Source organism: Egretta garzetta, unplaced genomic scaffold (genome assembly GCF_000687185.1).
Source record: "Egretta garzetta isolate BGI_Z169 unplaced genomic scaffold, ASM68718v1 scaffold56, whole genome shotgun sequence".
NCBI classification, from domain to species: Eukaryota; Metazoa; Chordata; class Aves; order Pelecaniformes; family Ardeidae; genus Egretta; species Egretta garzetta.
Window position 1 is genome coordinate 6091136 of NW_009260182.1, and position 22142 is coordinate 6113277.

General features: G+C 45.6%; 1 protein-coding gene across 1 annotated transcript in view; it reads left to right on the top strand.

Moving 5' to 3' along the window:
- Positions 1-22142, top strand: part of CAMK2G (calcium/calmodulin dependent protein kinase II gamma) — a 202108-nt gene that overhangs the window by 79441 nt on the left and 100525 nt on the right. The window contains exon 2 of the mRNA XM_035897264.1: positions 1668-1762. Coding sequence (XP_035753157.1) covers positions 1668-1762 — 95 coding nt within the window. The remainder of the gene's footprint in view (positions 1-1667; positions 1763-22142) is intronic.

The window sequence follows — 22142 nt, forward strand, 5'->3', positions numbered from 1 at the left end:
TGGAGGGAAAGGTGTTTCTACGCCCCTGGGTCGCCCCCGCCGCTGGATGGGGTGTCCCCGCAGCCCGCCTCGGGCTGCGCGCTCCTGTTGCACCCCGGGACTTCCTCTCTTCCCCCGTTGCCCTCCCAGGACCAGGCTGCCGCGTTCTCCTCCCCGTACAGTCTCCCTGCTGCACGTTGCCGTTCCCTTCAAGTGTTTCTGCGCTGGGACGCGGCACTGCTGCTGCCGCTCTGCGATGCTTCGGTCCCTGCTTCCTCGTCCCTGTGAAAGGACCAGGTGCTGCTGCACCGCGCTTCTCCCTCCCTCCCTCCTTCCCTCCCTCTCTCCGCACTCGTCTCTGCATTGGCAGACCTGCTGCTGCACCCTAGGACGGGGCTTTGCAGGGGGACCCGGTCGGACAGGGAAGCAGCACAGCGAAGGCCAGGGTAGGATTATGGGGACCGTGCTTTCCTGGGTGCTGCTGCTCCCCCCCCCCCCCCTTCCTGCACCAACTGCTGGGCTCTGCTGCATCTCTGCTCTCCAGCCCCGTGTCCCCGTCCCTCCCCACACTGCTGCAGCTGTGTGTCACCGAGCCCGGGCCCCAGTGCTGGTGCTCACCTTGCTGCTTATTGGTTTATATGTAGAGGTTGAGGAAGGGGAGAAAAAGGCAGGACTCTGCAGTTATCAGAAGGATTCAAGCTATTTTAGGCTCTCTGTAGGGCTGTTTTCTGGGGCCCTTGTACAGCTTCTGTTCCCCTTTCTTATATGTCAAATGTGTACGTTTGTCCGTAGACATGGGTTCGCATTGCTGGTTTGAAGAACTTGGAATTTTCTGCCGGTTTTCTCTTATTTGTCCTTTTCCCCTTTTCAGGTCTTTCCCATAGAGACAGTTGTTACTTTTTTCCTCCCCTGATTTGTTGTTTTTTTAATAAAAGAAGGGAAGGCTTTCAAGTGTTCATCTGTGTAGTCCCGTAGATTTTGAGTCCCTATCTTTTCACCTTGGTCTCTGTTGTATTGTATCTTTTTTTTTTTTTCCCCTCACAGAAATCGTTCTTCCCTCTCTCTCAGGCCTCTTCTCCAAGTGGCTCCTTGGAATAGTTGTAATAATATCAATAATTCCAGCTTGAGAAAATGTACAAAGCCTGGTAGCTTCCTACTCACTTCATTAATAGGTACATGCTTATCCCCATTTTGCAGGTGGGTAGACAGATATAGGAGAGCTAGTAACTTCTGCAAAGTGTTGCAGCAATTTCATGACCGAGCTGGCACTTGAACGTGGGAGAAATGAGTGCCGGTTGTCTGATGTGACTGCTGGGGATACTGTCTTCAGAGATGGATTTACCGGCTTGTGTTTGCAGCGTTGTCCTGAGCTGCTTGTTTCCCATTCATCAATCCCTCCGTGTCCTGTTTCTGTGCCCGTATGGTCTCTCTCTCCCTGCAGTGTGCTGTTCTTACTGCGCTGCCTGTGAGGGGCTTGAGGGGTCCTCAGGAGGCTTGAGTACCATATAGACTAGGTTTTATTTGCTGATCAGATAGCATGCACTGCTCATCAGATTCTCATGTGTTGTTTCCCTCTTCTATGTGTCTTCTGCCCTGTCCTTAATCTGGTCCACTCTGGGGATAGAAATTGCTGCTATTGTATTCTCATTTTCAGTTTCATAGCTCCTACCCTCTTTATTTTCTTCTAGGGGAGCCTTCTCTGTGGTCCGCAGATGTGTAAAGAAAAGTTCATCACAGGAATATGCTGCAAAAATCATCAACACCAAAAAACTGTCAGCCAGAGGTTAGTGTCTCAATCTACCCTTCTTCCTTTTATTAATAGAAAATACTTCACAGGAGTTGAAGCTGTAATAAGTTTAAGGGATCTGAAGTTGCTTGTCTCGGTCATTATTTCAGCATTACAAAATAATTGAGTTGTGTGGCAAAGAGGAGATTGAAAGGAGGTAGAGTGGGACGATAGAAGAATTTCTGTATCTGGAAATGGATACTCTGTGAAGTGAGGTTGTCTTTTTTTTTTTTTTTTTTTTTCTTTTTGAGATCTTTCTTCTACAGGCTGAGCTAGAGGTGTGTTTATAGAAGATTTATCTACGTGTGTGTGTACCAATCACTCATAATAAAGAGAAGTGTTGCAGACTGATTTTGCTGCATGTCTTTTCTACCTAGGAGATCTGTCTTACCAGAACAGATGTGATTAGTTTTCTTGAAGGATAGATGCTATATGCCTTGCTCCTTTCATGCTGTAGTTAAATGTGGTGTGTTTGGAAACTAACAAGTTTGCCTTCAAAGGCAGAAGTAGGTTGGATGGAGAAATCTTGCCGATTTGACATCTCAGCAAATTAGAACAAGTATTTTTTGCTTTCGTTAGTCCTGGAGACTTCTGAAACCAGACTGTAGTCCTATGAAAAGAGAAAAAAATCTTAACTCGTTCCACAACCTGTTGGTCTTCTGTGTTCCAGGGATGTATATATGCACAACGGGTAGCATACCTTGTAGTATGCATGGAACATGTATCTTCTCATGTGTAGGAAATCCCTTACAGGGTTGAAGTTGCTTCACAGGTGGGGTGGGTGAGGGGAAGGAGGAGAGAAACTGAACTGCAGTAAAAGATGCTGAAAGCAGAGAGTGCAACAAGTTGACATGCCAGAGACGACTGTTTCTAGAAGGGGTGAACAAGACAAGATCTGAGTCCTTAGAGGCCTTTCAGGTTTGACAAAATTAATGTATTAGGTCCTTGACTGTCTTGCTAGCTGAATAGATGGCTTAGTGGGGGGTTGACTGAGAAATGGAAGAAAAAAAAAAAAAGCAAGAGGAGGAGGCAAATGATCTTGATAAATGATTTAGAAGTGAAGGATGTTTTGCTTAATCCATATGAAAGAGAAAAATAGCATATGTATTATCCTTTTTGCTGGAATACAAAATGTGATGATTAGAGCAGAAGACGGCTTGAAGAATGTTGAAAAACTTCCATTTACTGTAGTTTGCATGGAGAAGTAGTGTCAGAAATAGTCTGCCCTGCTGTGAAGGTTGATTTTTTTTTTTTTTTTTTTTTTTTTGACTTGTGGAAGTAAGCATATGTGTTAATGTGTTGTTTTGGTATCTAGCCTGAGTGAGGTTGTGTTGGGGACCAGCCAGTGGAGCTCTAGATTGTTTAGGAGGTGGCTGCAGATCCTGTGAGAATTGGTGTCCTCTCCATGGTCAGGTGACAGTGCCCGCTGATGTCGGTGGGATATCCAATCTCTGGAGTTCAAAATTAGTTCAACTTAATATGGGAGAGGTTTGAAGTGTGGCTTTGCGTTGCTGATGGCCATTAATGCCATGTTCGCTCCACAGAGTTCCCCATCCATCCTGTAGCAAGGACTGAAGCTCAGGAGAGCCATCTTCTCGGATGCTAGTAGACACAAGCCTGCTTAGAGAAGGCAGAGGGTAGCTTGATAAACTGATCACCAGTGAGAAACCCTTTGCTTACCGAGGAGGTGGTATTGTAGTTAACTCTGGAGACAAGAAAAATGGGGAAAACTGCAGAGTTGAACAGAGTTGAAACAAAATTCAGAAACTTATTAGCGGAAGTCTAAAAGTAGCCGAAGACTGACTGAGTCAGTTTTTAAGTGTTTGGGCACCTAATGAGTTACAGAGGGAGTAATATAGAGATTCTAATTGTTTTTCATATTAAGGTGATGGCAGTTTTATGACCCAGCAAGTGGGAAAAGTAAGTATGGGTGAATACAGGCCATGTTTTGATCTACTACTTACTTTCTAGATTTCATACCTTCCTATAAATAAAATACATTGAGGATACTAGTCTGGTCCTCAGCTACGTAACTCGAAGCAGCTGGCAATGATTTACTTACAAAGGTATTGGTTAGGCAGAGGGCAAGTGTGGGGAGAGCCAAGAAAGGAAATGGATGTTTCTGCTAGCAAAGAACATCAGAAACAAGGGACTGATCAGGTTTTGTTGAAGTCTTCTCTGAGGACTGAAGAATCTGTGCTTATAGTGAAAAGTGGATGGCGACTTCAGCTGAATATATAGGTTCCTTGGTTACTCCAGCTGTGTTTTGCTGATAGCTCAAGTGGTTAGTCCAAAAAGGGACTGAATATTTTGATAGGAACTTAGTGAGTTCACCTTGGAATAGGTCTTTAAAGCACTGAAGGAAAAATGTGTGCTATTTAGGCATTGCAGCTGTAAATCAGTGATTAGGTAGATTTGATTCAGCAACCTGAAAATGAAAGTCTTGGGGAAAGGCATTTTAGAAAGCTGTTTCCCACAGGAGGAGAATTACGGCGTTAATTCTGCAGTATCCTGGATATATGTTGCCTGATGCTTCCTTTCCCTGAGCTGGTGCTTCTCCCTGGGGAGGCCAGGTCTCTGCCCAGCAGTACGTACACAGCAGTACATACATGCAGGGCTCTCCTGAGCACCCGGCTGCATCCCTGTCTACTGCGCAGCTTAACCCACCCTCCTGACCTGCCTCCCGCATTGTTGGTTTTTTTTCTAGGCATGGTCCCAGTGCCAGAATATTCCCTCAGGTGGGGACACCCTGCCCCTCTCCAACTTAAGCATAGCTGTGTTAAACTTTTTGTACCTTCTCTAGCAGAATTTGAACCCGTATAGATACCCCACATCGTAACTGCTACTTCAAGAGCCACCGTCTTGCTGCTGCTGAGAAGTATGTTTAGCCCATTGCTGCTTCACAGAAGTTTTGCCTGCTCTAGTGCTTCCTTTGATAACGTCCAGGCAAATGGTAACAAAGCCTTGCTCTCCTTCCACGGTACTTCTTGTTACCTTTATTTTTCAAGATCCTTGATGAAGAAATACTAGATAGGTGACTGGGAAGTGCTGAATAGCTTGTTGTATGTAGCTGAAAAGGAGGAACAGGAACACTTCAGGGTGAATTGTATGCATTTAGACAGGGTTCTGCATTACTTGACATGTTTATCAAACCATTTGCTTGAAGAGGCATGGTGCTGTTAACAGGGCTTCTCTGTGGAAGCAGGGAGGGTGAATGTGGTTCTGGTCCCTGTGAAGGGCGGTCCTAACAACTTTAGTCTAGTAAGCTTCACCCTTTGTAAAATACCAAGTGGGATGTTGAGAAATGAGTTTCTGTTTCTCTGTTGTCTGTGATTTTTGGATACCTATTCTCTGTCTTTTTTAGTCAGTAAGAGCTGGTATAGATTAAAGTCCATGCTTCCAGCTTTAATGAAGTATTTGCTATTACTCATATTGTGTTGATGCTTAAGACTGCCCAGTGAAGAGTATGCCAAGAACTTTAATGTTAAATAGGGGGCAAATGCTTATGGAAAGGGAGGGGAAAGAGACTTCACCTTCGTCAGCATTCAGCTGCATATCAGAGCAGTGATTATTACACCTGGGGGAATTACAGTGCTTCAGTCATTTGAAATTCCTATGGGATTGAACGCAAAGGCTTTTACCAGAGCTACAGGCAGAGGGAAGTAATAACTGTAATTTTTTGGAAGCTGTCTTGTGGGTGTCACCAGAATACTTCTTGAACATGAAAATTCATAGCAAGTAGTGGTTCAGTTCCTGGGCAGCAGTGAAGTTCAAAGAAAGTAAAATGGCTTGCAGTGATCAAATGGATCAAGAGAGAAGCAGTAGCTTTAGTAGCAGCAGGGAAATATCCAGGATTTGACCGTCCAGCATATACTTTAAGAGATAGTCCTGCACTGGAACAGGTAGACAGAGCTCTGTCCTGTGATAATTTTTAGGATGTCATTTATACCAGGGAGCAGGATTTTTGGCCCCTGGTTGTTTTGGGTTTTTTGGGGGGTGGGGGGGAAAAATCTTTGTGCATTAAATGTATTGTTAAATTTTGTTTGCTGCTGAAAGTCTGTATCTTTCAACTCTTGCAAGTGACATCTCTTGATGAAAAAGTGAAAAGCAGCTGTCTTGGAAATCAGACTGCTTCACAGCTTTCTCCTTACTGTGGCTTTGCTTTTGCCTGTGGAATAGAGGTGGATACTCTCCCTGCTCTCCATCTTTTCAAATTTGTAAACCAGATAAAAATTTGCAGTCTACCCAGTTGTTTTGTTGTTGTTCCTGTAGGAGATTATGGGGATTGTGGGAGGAGCAGGGAATTACTTCTGTGTATCAGACCCCATCAGGAACAAAGCTCTCTCTTTACACTTCCGACTCGGCTTTTTTTCATACACCTCTCTTGCCCTGGCTTTCAGTTCCGTAGTGGTTGCTGATCTGGGCTTTACAATATGTTTTGTTGGAGGTGTCAATAGCAGTTTCCCTGGACACTGAAATGTTGAGCTTGAATGTTGCAGAGGAAGTTTAGCAGCATCAGTCCCTAACCTCTGTCTTGATCCGTTCTTAGCCGGCATTTGAGTTAGGACTCTCTTGGACTGCTCTTGTGGCTGCCAGGTTTAAAGTCCCCTGTGGGCTACAGCACACCCGCTTGAATTAGATGCACGCAGTAGTGGTGCACTGCAGCCTGGCAAATCCTCTCTGTGTGAAAGCAAGGAAAGCCCAGCACACCCATCACAGATGGCTGAAGCACAAATCCCAACTCGTGTAGAAATGTCCTGTAATAGGTGTCCTCTGCATGTGCCTGGGCTTGTAGGGTGGGGACAAATGTCCTTTCCTGCAGAGGACGGCAAATCAAACCGTGTCTGCTCAGCTGTACTTGCTGAGCAGCCAAATCAGGTCTGGGCGTTTGGTGTGGGAGAGGAGCTGCCCTTCCTGCAGGATGGACCTTAGGCTGGGTGTGGAGTGCTTTGCTGCACCCCAGCTCCTCCTTCCCTCTGCTGCCCGCAAGGAGTCTGAGGGATGCTGCGGCTAACGGCTGGACTTGGTGATCTTAAAGGCCTTTTCCGACCTAAACGATTCTATGATCAGCTGCAGTGATGGCTGGGGATTTCTTTGGTCCTTGCGCACGTGGAGGGATTCAGGGAGCGGAGCAGAGCGGGGTGTGCAGCTGGCGGCTGCCCGGCAGGACGACTGTAAGGGGCTGGGGGCGGCGGGAGGGGAGCTGTGGGGGAGGACTCGGTCCATGGGTGGGTGCGTGGATGGCGAGTGGCTGAACTCTCTGCTTTGCACCGCAGCACACGTGTGCAGTGGGGGGCTGCTCTGCTGATGTCAGAAACTGCAGCCCTCTACCTCTGCCAGCAGCCTGCCTCCCCCCCTCCTCCTCTCTGCCTCCGCCTGCAGCCCCGCGTGGGGGAAGAGGGGTGCGAGCAGTGTGTGTCAATAGGGGAAACTGTGCTGGAAGAGGTGTGTGGAGAAGAGGAGGGGTGTGTGTAAAAGGAGAGACCCTGACCTTGGAGGTGGAGAGGCTGGGGCTGGGAGCTTGGCAGGGGGCTGCGGGGTTCAGCCTGTCTCTATACACCGGTGCAGGCAGGGGCGCGCCCGGGCGTGAGAGCCGGCAGAGATTGGTGGGGAGGCGAGTGGTGGGAGCCTTGCTTTTGCTGTGGCTTTCTATGGCCAGAAGCTGGCTTCCTCCCACTGTGGATGTCAGTGGTGGTTGGGGTTACCCCAGGTTGCCTCTCAGTTTACACTGTATATTTTATAAAGGAGCTGGAACAGAGCAGACAGGATTTCAGCTTGTGTCTGTCTTCTCAGTGGTCACATTGAGTATTAAATTTCTAGCATTAACAATGAGGAGGGGGGCAGTGGGCACACAGATTGGGCAGGAGTTCCTATAGCCTCTGCGCTTGAGGTTGGAGAAGGGGGCTTGGCGAGAGAGTTGGGTTTCTTGTTTTCCCAATGTAAACTGGATTTGTATATGGCAGAGATGTGACTAGACTAACTCCCACATGTGTCCTGAAGCCCTTGGCTCTGGAGTATTCGCCCTGATCAGCAAGCCACTACTCAAGTATTTCCAGGTGTCCCTCCAAAGAAGACTGGGATACTGAGCACTCTGTAGATATTTGGGGAGGGGAGAGCTACTTGAATTTCCTATAAGAAGTGTCCAGTGCAAAAGCTATGGGGCTTATTTGTTGGTTTTGGGGCGTAGTGTGGAAATTTCACTGCTTCCAGATTTAATCCTTCTCTGGACAGTGCCAAAACCGTAACTGTCAGAGAGGACTCATCTGTGGATCATAAAGAAATTTCTGTGGATCATAAAGAAATTTCTGAAGAGTGCTTCCCCCTTCCTGTCCATGTCGTCGTTCCCAAATGGTGGGTTAACACCACTGTTTTGAGAGAGGACTATGACAATCTTTTTGTTCCTCTCCATGCCCTGGAAGTATTTTAGTTTTTCTGGCCCTGCAGATTGGGTGAAGACAACTTTAAAGGGGAAGCAGACTAAAATAAAAATCTCTCTCCACTGTGCCACCTATGAACACCATCTATCTGCTTCACAACCCTGACAAACCCTTTTTCATTAATTCTGTCCTGTCACCTGTTTTGGTGTTTCAGGTGTTTTTTTGTTCTTTCCTCTGTTCTTGAAACCTGACTTTCACCAAGGTAATAGACTTCACAAAATAAATGTTAATTTGCCAGTGTTTGACTACAGAGTGAGCTAGTTGGCTTGGCGGCGGGGAGAGGGCAATATCAGCTGGCACAAGGACCACCAGCACAGGAAAGAAGCCTTGAATGTTGTAAAAAGAAATGTGGAGTATCTCACCTCGTTGTGTGTTTGCCTGCAACAGAAGTGGTGTCAATGCTCAGAGCAGTCATCCTGGGGGAAGCAGAGGTGCATTGGTTTCTGATGAGCAAACGTGTACCTAAAATTTTGAGGTGCTTGCTTGATTTTTAATTATTTTTTTTTTGTGTATAGAGGAAATGCCAAGCTGTAACTTAAACACCTGTGGTTTCTGCTGGCCCTTATGACAGTAAGCTTAATGCTTCAAAATACTGGGTCCTGTAAGTTAGGCTGACCTCAGGTTCCTTTTTGTACCTTCTTAAATTTACTGTCTATTTAAATATCAATGTATACTTCTTTTACGGCTCCCCAAGCATTCTGGTATTGCTGCCTACATGACTTTTGGAGAGCAGTAGCAGAATACTTCTGAAGAAATGGGATGGCAGTATCTTAGAAATCAGGTTTTGTACAATGAGGGTAGCCGGAGATCAGTGCAGCATGGATTTAGCTTTCTGGAGAAATTGAGTCTATAGCTGTAAGATTCTGATTCCTCATAGCTTTTTCCACCTGTTACTCTCTGACTGTCTTTCTGTTTTAGTTTTGAATTTCTTTTGAATGTTCAGTTGTCTCCTGTGGATCAGTTACTTTAACCAGTAATTGTATTAATATATAATGCTTTGATTGAAAATATCCCTTTAGTAATCCTGCTTTACCCTCTTCCTCTCCTCCGAGAGAATATTGCAGAATTCCTGTTGCTCCCAACTGTTAGATGAGCAGACTGGGGAAGATGGTGGTTGGTGCAAACAGCTAATTCCTGACGACTCTGAGAATAATTCAGGGATGGAAAGAGAGCCTTTTTGTGACGGGGTCAGGAAAGGAGGAGATAACTGTGGCTTTACTCCTGGTGTCAGATCCGTCTTGCTCTGTTCCTGGCAGAGGCAGGAGAATTCCCTGTCTCTGACCTGTGAGTTGAGTAAATGTGATGACCTTTCAGACAATGCGTGTGTGCCTATAGATGTGATACTGTACTCTCAGCACTTTTGCGTTATGTTCCTGAGAGCATGAGTTACATATCTCTCTGAAGCGGTGACCCACTGTCCTGCTGCTTCAATCCAAAGCTCCCATCTTGAGCTAGCTGTTGTCCAAGCACCTGCAGCTCTGGACTGTCTTGTCTTTCCCATGGCTGGAGCCTGCTTGGCAGTGACACTGGGACAAGTCATGGTTAGTGTCCTGCTTTTGAGAAGAGTGCTGGCTACCTCTTCCCTTTGCTAGAAGGCACAGGTGATTTGGCTGTTAAGCACAAGACCCTTTTTCTCCAGAGCAGCAAAGGTAGCATCTCTCTCTGCAGTGCTATTGTTTGTGTGATTCTGTCAGAGTCCCAAAAACTGAGCTGAGAGCTGTTTCGGAGAAAAGAGTAGGCATTGTGGGAATGAGGACATAGTTAATTTAAAAGAAAAAACGCATGCAAACACATCTCTGGGGAAGGAAGGCGCCCGTGAAGATGAGCCTGGGAGTGGGCTTAGCTCTTTGTAGGCCTACTGAGCCGAACACGAAATGGCAGAGAAGGCAGGGAGTGGCAGCCTGGCCTGCTGGGTTATCTCTGGGGGCTGTTGCCATGATGACAGTGGCAAACAGGGACTGCAAAATTTACCAGATGCATGTGAGCCAAAGGATTAAACTTTCTCATAGGAGGGAAGGGAGGGGGGGAGGAGGAGGGTGGGTGATGATGCATTAACAAAGGACAGCATCCTAGTGAGAAATACCAGGCTCACTCTCCTATAGCCACTGGGATGGCAGGGGGGAATGCGGACTGGCATTCCTCCTCCAGCCTAAACGCTGGACAACGCTGCTCTGACAGATTCCCTCTTTGAAGAGGGGGTGAATACACCCTGCTCTCCCTGGGTAAATTGGCAGGGTTTGCATTGTTTCGCAGGTGAAATGTAAGAAGTGGGAAAAGATGGGGTGTGTGTCTTTTTTTTTTTTTTTGGCATTTTTTTTCTATTCCTTACACCCACAAATAACTCTAGGTCTCTACCTTGTGCTTAGAGCTTTTCCACGTCAGAGCTGGTGCAAATAATCAAGTTTCAGTGTTGCCTGCAGGTTTCAGACCACCAAGCACGATGCTAACCAGCCTGCACTAGTGTTACCGATAACGCAAGGCTGTTGTCATTGAAAATATCTGATGCAAAACCATGTCACCCCTACTAAGGCTAGTATAGGTCTTGACCCTGCGTGCTGCTTTTGTCCCTGCTGGTTTCCCTTCCCAGAGCTGTAGCAGTGTCCCAGCATATCGGAGCTGATAGCATGGTGGGGAAGGCCCGGTTGGCGGGCAGGTAGTGCGTGATGGAGGCTGGGCTTGGGCAGTTTTCCTGCCACTGGAGTCTGAGAGAAGCCCTCTCACTACCCTGTGCTGCAGCCTCCTTTGTGGAGGTTGGCCATTATAAGGACTGGTCCTAGAAAAACTAGGGATTTGCAGTTGGCTGGGGAGCAAGGAGCTGCTGAGGGGGTCTCTGCCCTCAGTGCCCAAAACATCAGTGCCCCATAGCTCAAAAGGTGGTACCACTTGGTTGTTTGCGGTACTACAAGTTATCATGGTACCTTTGTGCAGGCTGCTTCAGGAAAGACTTACCTGGTTGTGTCCGGCAAACCTCTGAGCAGCAATACACGTACTAGCATAAAATGTTTGTCTGCAGACTTGGTAAAATAGAGTTGTGGTAATTAAAACTAGTTTCTTTCTAGAAGGGCTTCTCCAACTTAAAACATTTATTTATTGAGACATTAATATCTATGGAAATTAATGGTATAGTTCTTTCCCACTAGCCCAAATCCCAGTGGACTTCTTAAGCCCCTGTGAATAGAGGCTGTTAGTGAGAACAAGAACGTTAAGACTCCAAAGCCAGTTCCTGAAAGCTTGTGGAAAGGATTCTTTCCTTTCCCTTCCTTCATTTCCACTCCTCTTCTAGGCACTGGAATTAGCCAATGTAGGCTGCAGCTTGTCTAGTGGAGTAACCCAGTATTTGGATGTGCTTTATCTTCTGCTGTTACTGTGTCATCTCTGGTAAGTCGGCTGGTATAGACTGTGGTAAGTGATAGCTGTGAAGAGAGAGATACCATTTCTTGATGTTAAAGACAACTCTCCTTTGAAGGAGGAGGTTTTCTCAATCCCAGGGGAGCTGTGAGAAAAGGAGAAGCAGTCTGACACAGCCTGAAGTCTGAGGTGAAAAAAGGGGAGAGAAGAGCTAGAAATCTTTAAACTGAAGTGCACCGTTTTTTTTCCTTCCTCTGAGCCCTCTTCTTTTACAGGTGGAACTGAGCATAAGGTAGCTCAAGAAGGTGAGTTTTACCCTGATTTCTCTCTTGAAGGAGATTATTTCCTGAACCTGTTGCTTTGTTCTGAATTGGCCATATGTTCCAGAGGGGTCTGCAGTTGGTGGTCTTGCTTCTGAATGAGGGTTCTCCTTGTCTGTGCAGCAGAATACAGTCAGTGTGTCAAGTTCCCTGCGGCTCTGGAGATGTGTGAGATGTGTGTGTTGATCCTGCTGCTGTGCTTGCTGCTAGAGACCTGATGTCATACACCTAACTTGAAATGTGACTTCAGAGGGGATAGTCCAGTGCTTTATCTGGGAAGCACTTAATAGATACACATTTCAAATAGCATGGGTGCCCTGGAAGCTTTTGCAAGGAAAACAGCTTGTTAAACCTCTTCTTGTATATGGTCTCCAGTGCCTGCCAAATATACCTAGTATTTCAACTGTAGTGCAGCTGCTGCCATTCTGAAAACATCCATGTGTATCTTGGGGTTTTCCTTTTCTTTTCCTGCCCCCACCCCTTGTGTTAAAGCATATAACATTTCGTGGGTGGTGGGCCAAGAAATCACCCAGGGTGGCTGGAGGAAAAATAGATGTGGAAGAAGGAAGTTGTCTTCAGTGCCCCCTGTAACCCGCAGGGACTTGCTGGAAGGTTGTTCCTGGAGGCTAATGGAGAGTGTGGCCTGGTGATGCCAAGTAGGAGTTCTTTCTGTTGTTTGCCTAAAGAGTTGGTATGCTGTTAAGTTTAATTTTGCCTGCCTCAGGGCCCCTCCATGTAAGCTTTGGGTATCAAATGTCCTTTGTTGAGATTGTGTCGGAGAGATTAAAAGAGTTGAAGTTGCGCAGCTTTAATTTATAACTGCTGCCAGTGCGGAGACAAAGCTCAATAGTGACTGATGTGCTTCTTCAGTGCAAGTTAAAGTAGTGATTCATAGCTCTTATGTTACTTTAAATATTCCTGATTGTTGGACTGCAGGATTGAAAAGTGACTTCCAGCTCTGCCCATTTTTGTTTGACTTGTATGTCATCTGGCCTAGAATTTGCCAGCTCTGCAGATTAGGATATTGTGTTGCCCAGATTAAAATTTTCAGCGTTGCCTGATCAGTGCAGAGCAATGATCCACAGCCTTCCCTGTCTGTCTGAATTGCTCTTGCACTTAACAAGGATGATGTAGAGGAGTGAAGTGTTGGTCAGATCATCCTTTGAGTGGAAGCACTTCTATAGCAGCAGACTGGGATTCAAGGTCTTGTAACACACACGCTTGTTTGTCTTCTCCAGACAGCCAAGTTCATTATTGGAGATGCGAAAAAAGAGAAGCAAGGTAGTTCACTTTTTTGATAACTATTATCAGATATTGCTGACAAGTCCAGGTAACTCTGTTGCTAGCAGTTTATGTTGCTGTAGAGCTGGTTACCCAGCTTTAAGGAAGCACATCATGCCTCATGAACTCTTTGTGGCTGTGTGCACTTAGTTTCTTCAGTAGTCCCGAAGCTGAGCTTAAAAACCTTTCCCTCCCACCAGCCCACAAATGGTAAAGATGTTTCTTGGCTTTCCACGGCTTTTCAGCCTGCTCATCTCCCTGATGAAATATGAAATGTTAACTGCTGAAGTTTTCTCATTTGAAAAACACGGCTAAAATTCTTTCCCCATATTGGAAGTAAAACTCAGGTCTCACTGGTGCAGTTAGCTTATCTGAAGGGGTGGGAGGGCCAGCTTGGGAACAAGGAAACATGCAGCTCAACTGAGCCAGAGGAATTAATGTTCTTCCTTCTGCATCTCTGAATTCCTAGATCCTGCGCTGCAGTGACTTGGCACTGCTGAGACCTGCCTCTCTGCCACACTGTTACCTTGTCTGCTAACCAGCTGTAGTCTGATACTTATTTGGTTGGTTCATCCAAACCCACCAGCACCTGATGTGATCAGCTGATGGGGGGAAGAAAGGAGCTCGTGTCCAAGGAGTTCACTTGGTGGGATTTCTCTTCAAGCTGTGCACTTCAGGACCCTCTGTACATAGTGGGATGAAGACAGAGTCACTGGAGTTCTTGCATAGATCGCAGTCACCGTGTGTGCAGCGGAGAGGTCGCTGGTATGGCTGCATCGCCTTCAGAGCAGCTTCATGCCCTGCTGTCTTGCTTACTGCATGTCCACTTTAAGAGGGTTCATCTGCAATGCAGCTGTTAGTGGGGAAGTTCTGTAAATCAAGAGGGAGCGAGCGCAAGTGAGCCCACTGGGTCCTCTCCACAGCACAGGGAAACTTGTTCAGAAAGACTTTTTGCAGGAGGAGGAGGAGAAAGGGATGGCAGCATGGTGCTGATGCTAGGAGCCCCTCCTTTCTGTGCCTCTGCCTGCACCAGCTGCTAAGGAGCTGGAAAAAGTGTGGAAAAGCACAATGGATAACAGCCCTGGAACTGGAAAGTGCTGTCATGCTTTTCCCTTCCTCACTCCACCACAGTGTCTAATCAGGTGTTTGCTTAGGGACAGTCCTGTCAGGATGTCTTTATTGCATATTCCCTTCTCACACAGGATGTCCTGTCATAGTACAGAGCTTGTGAGCTTCTGCACGCGACTCAGAAGCACAGAGGCTTTATGAGTCGTGAGTTTATTACTGTGCCCTCCTCTTTTGCACTGGCTGTGAGAGTGACCGCTTCCTGGTGCAAGGGGATGATGCTGGTGACCTGTGGGGATGCTGTGATGCCAGGGACGAAGCCCACAGGTGAAGTCAGCTGGAGTGACACGGCTGTGCAGGTGTTGTACCTGGCAGGCTGGGGACTGATGCAGAGTGACCTGGGGGGAGGAGGAGAGGGGCCATATGCTGTGGTAGCCCTGCTGTAAGCGTGGCAGATGCGCTGTCTGAAGGGCAGCTCTGCAAGGGTTGCAGCCCTTCAAGCACACGTGAAGGAGGCTGTCTGGGGAGCGTGTGGCTTTGAGCATGTGGCCGAGGAGTGGATGGCTTATAACTGTTCTGCTCTTCCCCTGCCCCTCTGCTTCTCCAGTGTGCAGAAGGCCTTTGAAAGACTGCCTGGGTATCAGCCATGCCTGGGAGCAGTTGTAGGATTGCTTGCTGCGTCCCCAGTCGCAAGTTTCTGAGGATATTCTGGTGAAGAAAGTCCTCTGTGGTTTCTACGGTTAAGCAGCTGGGAAGCGTGATGCCTTCCCACAGGGATCTGCAGGCATACCTGGAGCTCCATGGGCCAGAGCTGGAGAGGGCCCCATAGGACCTTCCTTAAAGGTGCCTGCAGCCGGGGAGTGCATGCTCCTTTTCACTCTGGTGCTTAGCAGACAAGGCTCCCTTCTTCACTACATTTAAAAGTATTCCGGGCAGGCTGGGTTCTGGGGTTCTACTTTGGTTTCTTTATTTCCACTTGGGAAAGCATTTCCTATTGACAGTCATTGGTGATGCAGGAGAAACTGGTATGTGATTCACCACCTGCTTTTCCTCCTCTGTTTCCTCTCGGCCTCTCCTGTTTGCCTGGGCATTCATTGTCCCTCTTGTAATAACCGAATTGTGCCAACCATGTATAAGCAATGTTCCCTCCCCTTTTGCCGGGGGACTGGCTGACTTGTAAGAAGTTATTTTTAGAGTTTGCTTCCTGGGATATTCTACCCTTGGCCAGTTATGGTGATGAAAATGTCACTGAGATGCAGAAAGGACTCCCAACTCATTGCTAGCATGCCTGATCTTTCTGTTGTAAGGGTGTTCATGGGGGACATAAGTCCCTTACCACTACATCACCTGTGATTAGGGAGACAGCCACAATGACTGTGCAGCGTAGCTCCCTGTGAAAAGCACACTGAGCTTCCAGGGTGATAGATTATGTTGCAACTGAATTGGCCCAGGGAAGGGGGGGGGTGGGTGGGAAGGAAAGAAAAAATGCCTTTCTTTGGTTGCACTGGAGTTTGTTTCTGCCTTTTTTCTTTTTTGTACGTGGAGATGTCAGTGCTGCAGAGCTGTGTGTCGGCGTACAGGGCTGTCCCTAACAGGCAATTTGCTCCTTGTACTGGATGTATTAGGTTGCACTGGGTTGCTGCCAAATGCCCAGTCTAGACTAGAGGAGAAGGTGAGTGCTTATTCTTTTTAGACACCTCTCCCACCCCAAATCTGCAGCTTGCAACACCTGAAAAAGTTGATCTTTATGGCAGCTGTAGCCAGCAAAGCATGAATGTAGTATGGGCAAATTACAGAGCCCAGCTGAACAAGGCCATGGGCTGACAATATGCAGTCTCTGGTGCCAGTGTTGGCTTAAGGAGCACCTGCCTCTTTCTCTGGAGGTGTCTGTTCCCTCCTCTGTATCCTAGCAGGTCTCCTTCCTTTTCTCTCTCATTCCTTGGATCAGGAAACAAAGCTCAGAAGAACCCTTTGGTAGGGAATTACCGAAGTGGTGAGGATGGGAAGGCATTTGGTTTCCAGATGGGTTTCTTGGAGCAGCCATAATAGAACTGGTTGCTTGGGTGTAGCTCCAGGAACCAGGATCTCCTGCCGTTGGGACTGAGAAGAGCACATGTGGAGTGCTGCGTTAGTGCACCAGACTGGTGCTGGAGACCACTCTTGCATGTCTGTATTGTACTCCTGGAAGAGAGCATGGGCAGCAGAGACCCCTGAGTGGCTTTTGATCGAGGTAGTGGGAATATTAACTTGGTTTTCAGGCCTGATGCTGTTGGGACTAGGAAGCCGGGTAACTGCGGTGCAGGGATGGTGGCAACAGTCTCGGGGGTGGGCACTGTGCCCATGCAATGCGGAGCCTTGCCAGCTGCCCAAAGCGGAGCCTGGTTACAGAAAGACTGGGAGACGCTCCTCCCTGACTACATAGCATCTTCAAAGTTATCAGTGCTTAGAAACAGTTTTGTGTTTGTTTATAAGTAATCCCTACATTTAAAGTTGCTTTAGTGAGTGGTAACTTTTCCTCTTAAAATGTCTTCTTGCTGTCTCGCTTCTATAGAATACCTAGAAGTACCTAGAAGCACTTTGCATACACAGGATCAAGTTTTTGGACTCTTCAGGAGCTGGAGGCAGCCATGCTGTTTCTCCCCCCCCACACCTCATGTTCCTAACTGCTGCGACTGCTGTGTGGACTTATTCATACATGGTGTGTTTTGCCCTTTTGTATGGAAGTGTTTTGGTGGCTCTGCTGTAGGTGATATCTAATGTGGTGCATGTGTGCACTTTAAGTCTTCTCTCACTGAAATTTCTTGATAGCCTGCTCTGTATTTACAGCTTGCTTTGCTTAATTTAAAGTTATCCTAGTACTGCTAGGGGAACTTAGGCCAAACCATCTATTTTAAGACTTTTTTTTTTTTTTTTTTAATTGTTCTAATCCTCTGAGACTTGGTGTTTCTTCTTGTCAGAAGAGCATATTTCGACAGAGTTTATTACCTCTTTCAGAGAGGAGTCATTCAGCACTTGTGTGCAGAACCATTCATCTGTGCTTTCAAGAAGGTTTTCCATGTAGTTTACTCCTCTTGCTTGTGTCCCTCAAATAGCAAATCAAGGCAGCATTTCCAGCATCCTTCCCACTCCATTAGTTGGATTAGCTAAAAAATAAGCAATGAATATAGGCTTGCTGTTGTGTGGACGCAGCACCCCCCCCACCCCCACCCTCCTACCCCCAATGTGTCTCATGCAGTGAAGAATGGCGTTCTGCTGAATTTTTAGGATAATTAGTATTAGGAGCATGCAGAAATTTGTTTTGTGTTTGTTTCTCTCCCAAGTTTCCATCATTTGGGTTCAAACATAATTTCCTTGGTTCATTCAAAAGAAATCCAACTGTTTGATGACCAGTGGTTGCATTACTGTATAGCATTTTATTCAAGGGCCACATCGTACATATGTGTTGTTGGAAAACTGGGGGCTGTATGCAGTAGATCTGAGGCTTGGACAGCCCTGACAGTGACAGCTGAACTGAAGTGTGTCAGGGTTGTATGAGGAGGAGCCTGCATAGCCCCTCCTGCAAAGGACAGCCTTATGGTTTCTGTTCAAATGTTGGTAAAGGTAGAGTCAATGCCAGGAACTTCTTCCAAGTAGGGTTTTTCCCAAGGTTTTGTTAGGGATTTGCTCTCTCCTATGGAAAGCGATGAGTGCTTAGTCTTGTTCTCCAGGAGTTTGATTCCCCCCACCCGTTATCCTCCCAAAAATTGTTTTCCTCTACCTGAAAGAAGGTCCTTCCACTGCACTGTGCTCCTCTGTGCCACTAGGAAAGTGTTCTTGCAGCTTCTTTTTTTAGCCATGTACCCTCACTGTTGCTTTGTTGTTCCCCCCATCAACTACATAATGCATCAATAACTTTCATTAAGCATCCTTTATCCTCCCAGTAGCACTACTGGGCAGGAAAGTATTAGCCCTGTTTTACACTTGGAAATACGGAGAGATGCAAATTTTTAAGTGCTTTCCAGAACACTTGGCAATAAGCCATGACGAGTTAGGAAAAGAGTCCAAGTCATATTCTTTGCTATAACAGTGATAAGAAGAGTGTAGGTAGAAAAAAAAAACTGTGGGCATTTGGCAGGAAAATAACGTGGGCTGAAGCATGTAGTATTAAGAGGAGTTGTAGTCTAGTTTGCTGGTAACAGATGTAAGATTTTGGCCTGTTCCTTGTACTAAATTTCCTTCTGATTTGCTTATTGTTTATGGAATACAGCTCTGAAATATGTTATACTGGGCATGCCTTTGGAGACTCTACCTTTCTGTCATTTTTCCATGTGATAAGAGACTTTAAAAACTAGAGCTAATTGCTGTTGATACAGAAGGCTCTTATACAGGTGACAATAAACAGCACATTGTTTTTGTGTGTGTTTGTAAAGACTAATTAGAAAAAGTAAAGGAGATCACTCAGATATAAAACTGTTTCCTTGAATCAGTCATAACTACATGAACAGGGACGTAAGATCTGCAATGGGTTGCTTTCTGAAGTGGGTAAAAGTAAAGTGGCAAAAATGAAAACTGAGATCTGTAGGATCAGCATCTGTATCTAAGAGTGAAAATAAGAGCGATCTTAGGACAAGAATTTAGGTAAATTCTAAAATTGGCTGCATTTCAGATCTGAGTAAGTAATTGAGTCAGTTGTGACAACTTAGATCTAACTAATCAGTCTGTTTGTGCAAGAGTTTCCTAACTCCTGGAGAATTTGTAAACATTCACATTAATGTATGGCTAAGGCATTTGAAGTCTTTGCAAAGGAAACGGCTGTAGATGCACAAGGTATACTGCTGCAAGCCCTCTTGATCATATGATAATGTCAAACTAATACTAAGTCTTCAAGAGTAGAATATCCTTTGCCACCCAGGGAGGAATAAAATCTTGGATGCATTTAAGATGATTACTGTTAGCTCGTCAGAAGTTACGGGACAGAGCTGAAGACCTGGTCAGGGGCTGGAATAAGACTGAAAGCTGGTCAGGTGCAGGAGTAAAAAATGGGAGGGAATGACCAGAAAGCTGTTCTACACTTAATAGTGTGTACATTGGGGATACTGCTCTCATTTCAAATAGTGTCATTCAGGTCTCGCTTAGAAGGCAGTTAGAAATAATGCTGCGGAGGTGTTCGAAGGAGTATCCATATGAGGGGGGGAGTGGAAGGAAAAGGAAAATACTACAGAGAGGTGGAATGTGGTTAAGGTTAATTGAAGTGTGTTGTGAAAACTAGTTAGGTGTTCTTGTGTGCCCTTTCTGTAATAAGAGACAAATGTGGTTATGCAACAAATTGAAAATTTATCTTTTCAATAATACATTTCAAACTTGCTGCCTTGAGACAAATATCATAGACTGGAAAAAAGGATGAGAAACGTGTGTAATTAAAGATGGCATATTTGGAGAGGAATTCTTTTTCAAAAGTAAAGGGCTTACGGACTTATTTCTTCATGTTGTTTGTGTTTGGCACTGTGAGGTTAATCCCTTCTTGCCTTTGCACAGGATGACTGGGAAAGTCCTGAAAGATGGATTTGTGGGGGTTTTCTATTGACAGTTGTTTTCTCCATAACTTTAGAGAAGAATACAAGCTTCCCTTTGGAGATAGACCCTTGCCTAGCACCACAGCAGGAGAGTGGAAGATGGGGGAAGGGATGGAGGTTTGGCTTCAGCATTGGGACTGATCCATCCTACAGCTTGATTTGGGGAAAAACAAACAAACAAACAACCCAAAACAACAAAGTACGTCCAGCTACTCTCCTTTTTCAGTCTGTCTTTTCTGCCATCTGGCTGTTCTAATGTTCCAACATGTTGTAAGTTGAATTGCTGCTGTTCTACCTGAATTAGTAGGTTTCAGCCACTGTTGGTTACGGAATGCGAGACAAAATGAATTAGTGGTCTGGCAATGAGTGTATATTAAATTTAGGAGCTGACAGTAGTGCCCATTGTGACTTGACTTTCTCCGCTTCTGGAAATTGTGTTTGTCTTTATTTGCACTTGAGCTTTGTTTTCTTAATCTTTAGCATGTTAGAGTAATGTGTAATGCTGCTGAGGTCTAATGCTGGTGTATGGACCTATGCTAGCACTAGTGCACGCAACTTTTTGACCTTCAGGCTGCAAAGAATTTTTCTGCTAGTTTGTTGGGTTTTGTTTTTTTTTTTTGGTGGAGGACAGGAGAGAAGATGGCAAAGGGAAAGCCTCCAGAACCAGTAATATAGCATCCTGTGATGCTGTTTTTAGAAGTTTTTTGTGGTGCAGGTCTACATAAAAGACACTTAAGAAGCATTTCCCTCCCCCCCAGTTTTTTTACCTCCTATGAAAAGGGATGTTAATACTGTGAAGGAGAAAGTGAAGCAGAGTCCTCCTAGGTTCAGTCCTGTGAACTGCCTGGATGTGGCATGTGGCTGGAAATAACTTTTTACACTGAAGCGATAAACACTGTTCTGCTTCTCTCTGTGGATGATATGCTGGTCACCTCCAAACAAACAGGGTGTCTGTTCATGACTAGAAATGCAGGTTGATTTAAGCAGTATTTGAATCAAAAGCATGAAGAGTATGATGTCAAGCCTTCTCCATGGAAAATGATATTAGAAGTTATTAGCTGATTCAATGCACGAGTTTTAGGGATATCAACTATATTACTAACTGAAAGCCCTGTTGATTCTGCAGGTTTTGTGGAGCACTGAAACACTGCAACAAATTGGGTAGGTACTTCTCTGACTCTTGAGAGTGGGTTTTAACTATTGCCTGGGCTGACTCTTCTAGCAAGAAGCATGCCAGCTTCCCCTGTGCTCAGCAGCTCTGTAGCTTCATAAAAGTGAATTTCTTGTACAGCCTTCTCTTTTAGACTTCCAAGAACACACATCGTTTCAGACTTTCAGCTGAAGTGAGAGTTCACTATTCAGAGTCTGGCTGTTTGAGGGGAAGACAATAATATGTATTTGTTCCTTTAAGTTGCTTATGTGCCCGAAATTTAAGGATGTGGTCACATATCTTCATAAATTCATGATGTGATCACTAACCCCAAAAAGCTCTGGAAGTTTTTCTTGAGTAAAAAAGAGGAGATTTTTTTTTTTTTTTCCCCAATTGCTGTGTTTTAAATGAAGTGTTTTTCATTTTTAAGTCATGAGTTATACCTTAATTGCAAACTGGAGATCTTTAAAGCCATCCTTCTCTTAACCGTCAATTCATTTGGGATAACTGTGATCCCAAACGAAGGGCAAACAGTGCTTGGGTTTGAATTATTGGTGTTTATGGAAAGGCAAACTGTTTCCTTCCCTCCTGCCCTTGCCACAATAAGGGCATTGCTTTTGTGCAATGTAAACTGCATTTAGTAATGGTCTTGTGCTTAAGAGCTTCTAGTTAATGAGACCTATTAACAATAATGAAAAATGGCATCTTTAAAGTGCAGACCTAGTCAGAAAAATGATTCTCCAAGAATGACTAGGTGGCTGCATACTCTTTCTTGGCTTATTTAATTTAGGGGGTGGGGGAGGAGCACAGTCTTGGCTCTGAAACTAATTATTCTTCTACAAATGTGCCCATGATCTTTAGTTCCCGCTGGGGATTTGCAGGGCTGGGGCTTCTAGCGCTAAAGAGCTTCCCAGACTGAGCATAGCTGAGAGTGGCGTAGGCTTGACTTTGCTTTCCCAAGCCTCAGCGGGAGTAGCAGTAGTAAAACCCAGCTTTTTGTCTGCTGGAATGAACACATCTGAGTCAGCAACACAGAGTAGTTGCATGGAGTAGGAAAGTGATGCTTTTACATAATTTTTCATCTGGCTATGTTTGTGTTTTAGTGTGTTGCCACCTCCGCATCATGTGCTGTTTTGGTTGGGAAGTGTATGCTTTGCTTTTCAATATGTTAATAACTCTGCTTAAGGAAAGGGGAGGATTGGCAATGACTATATTGGATTTGAA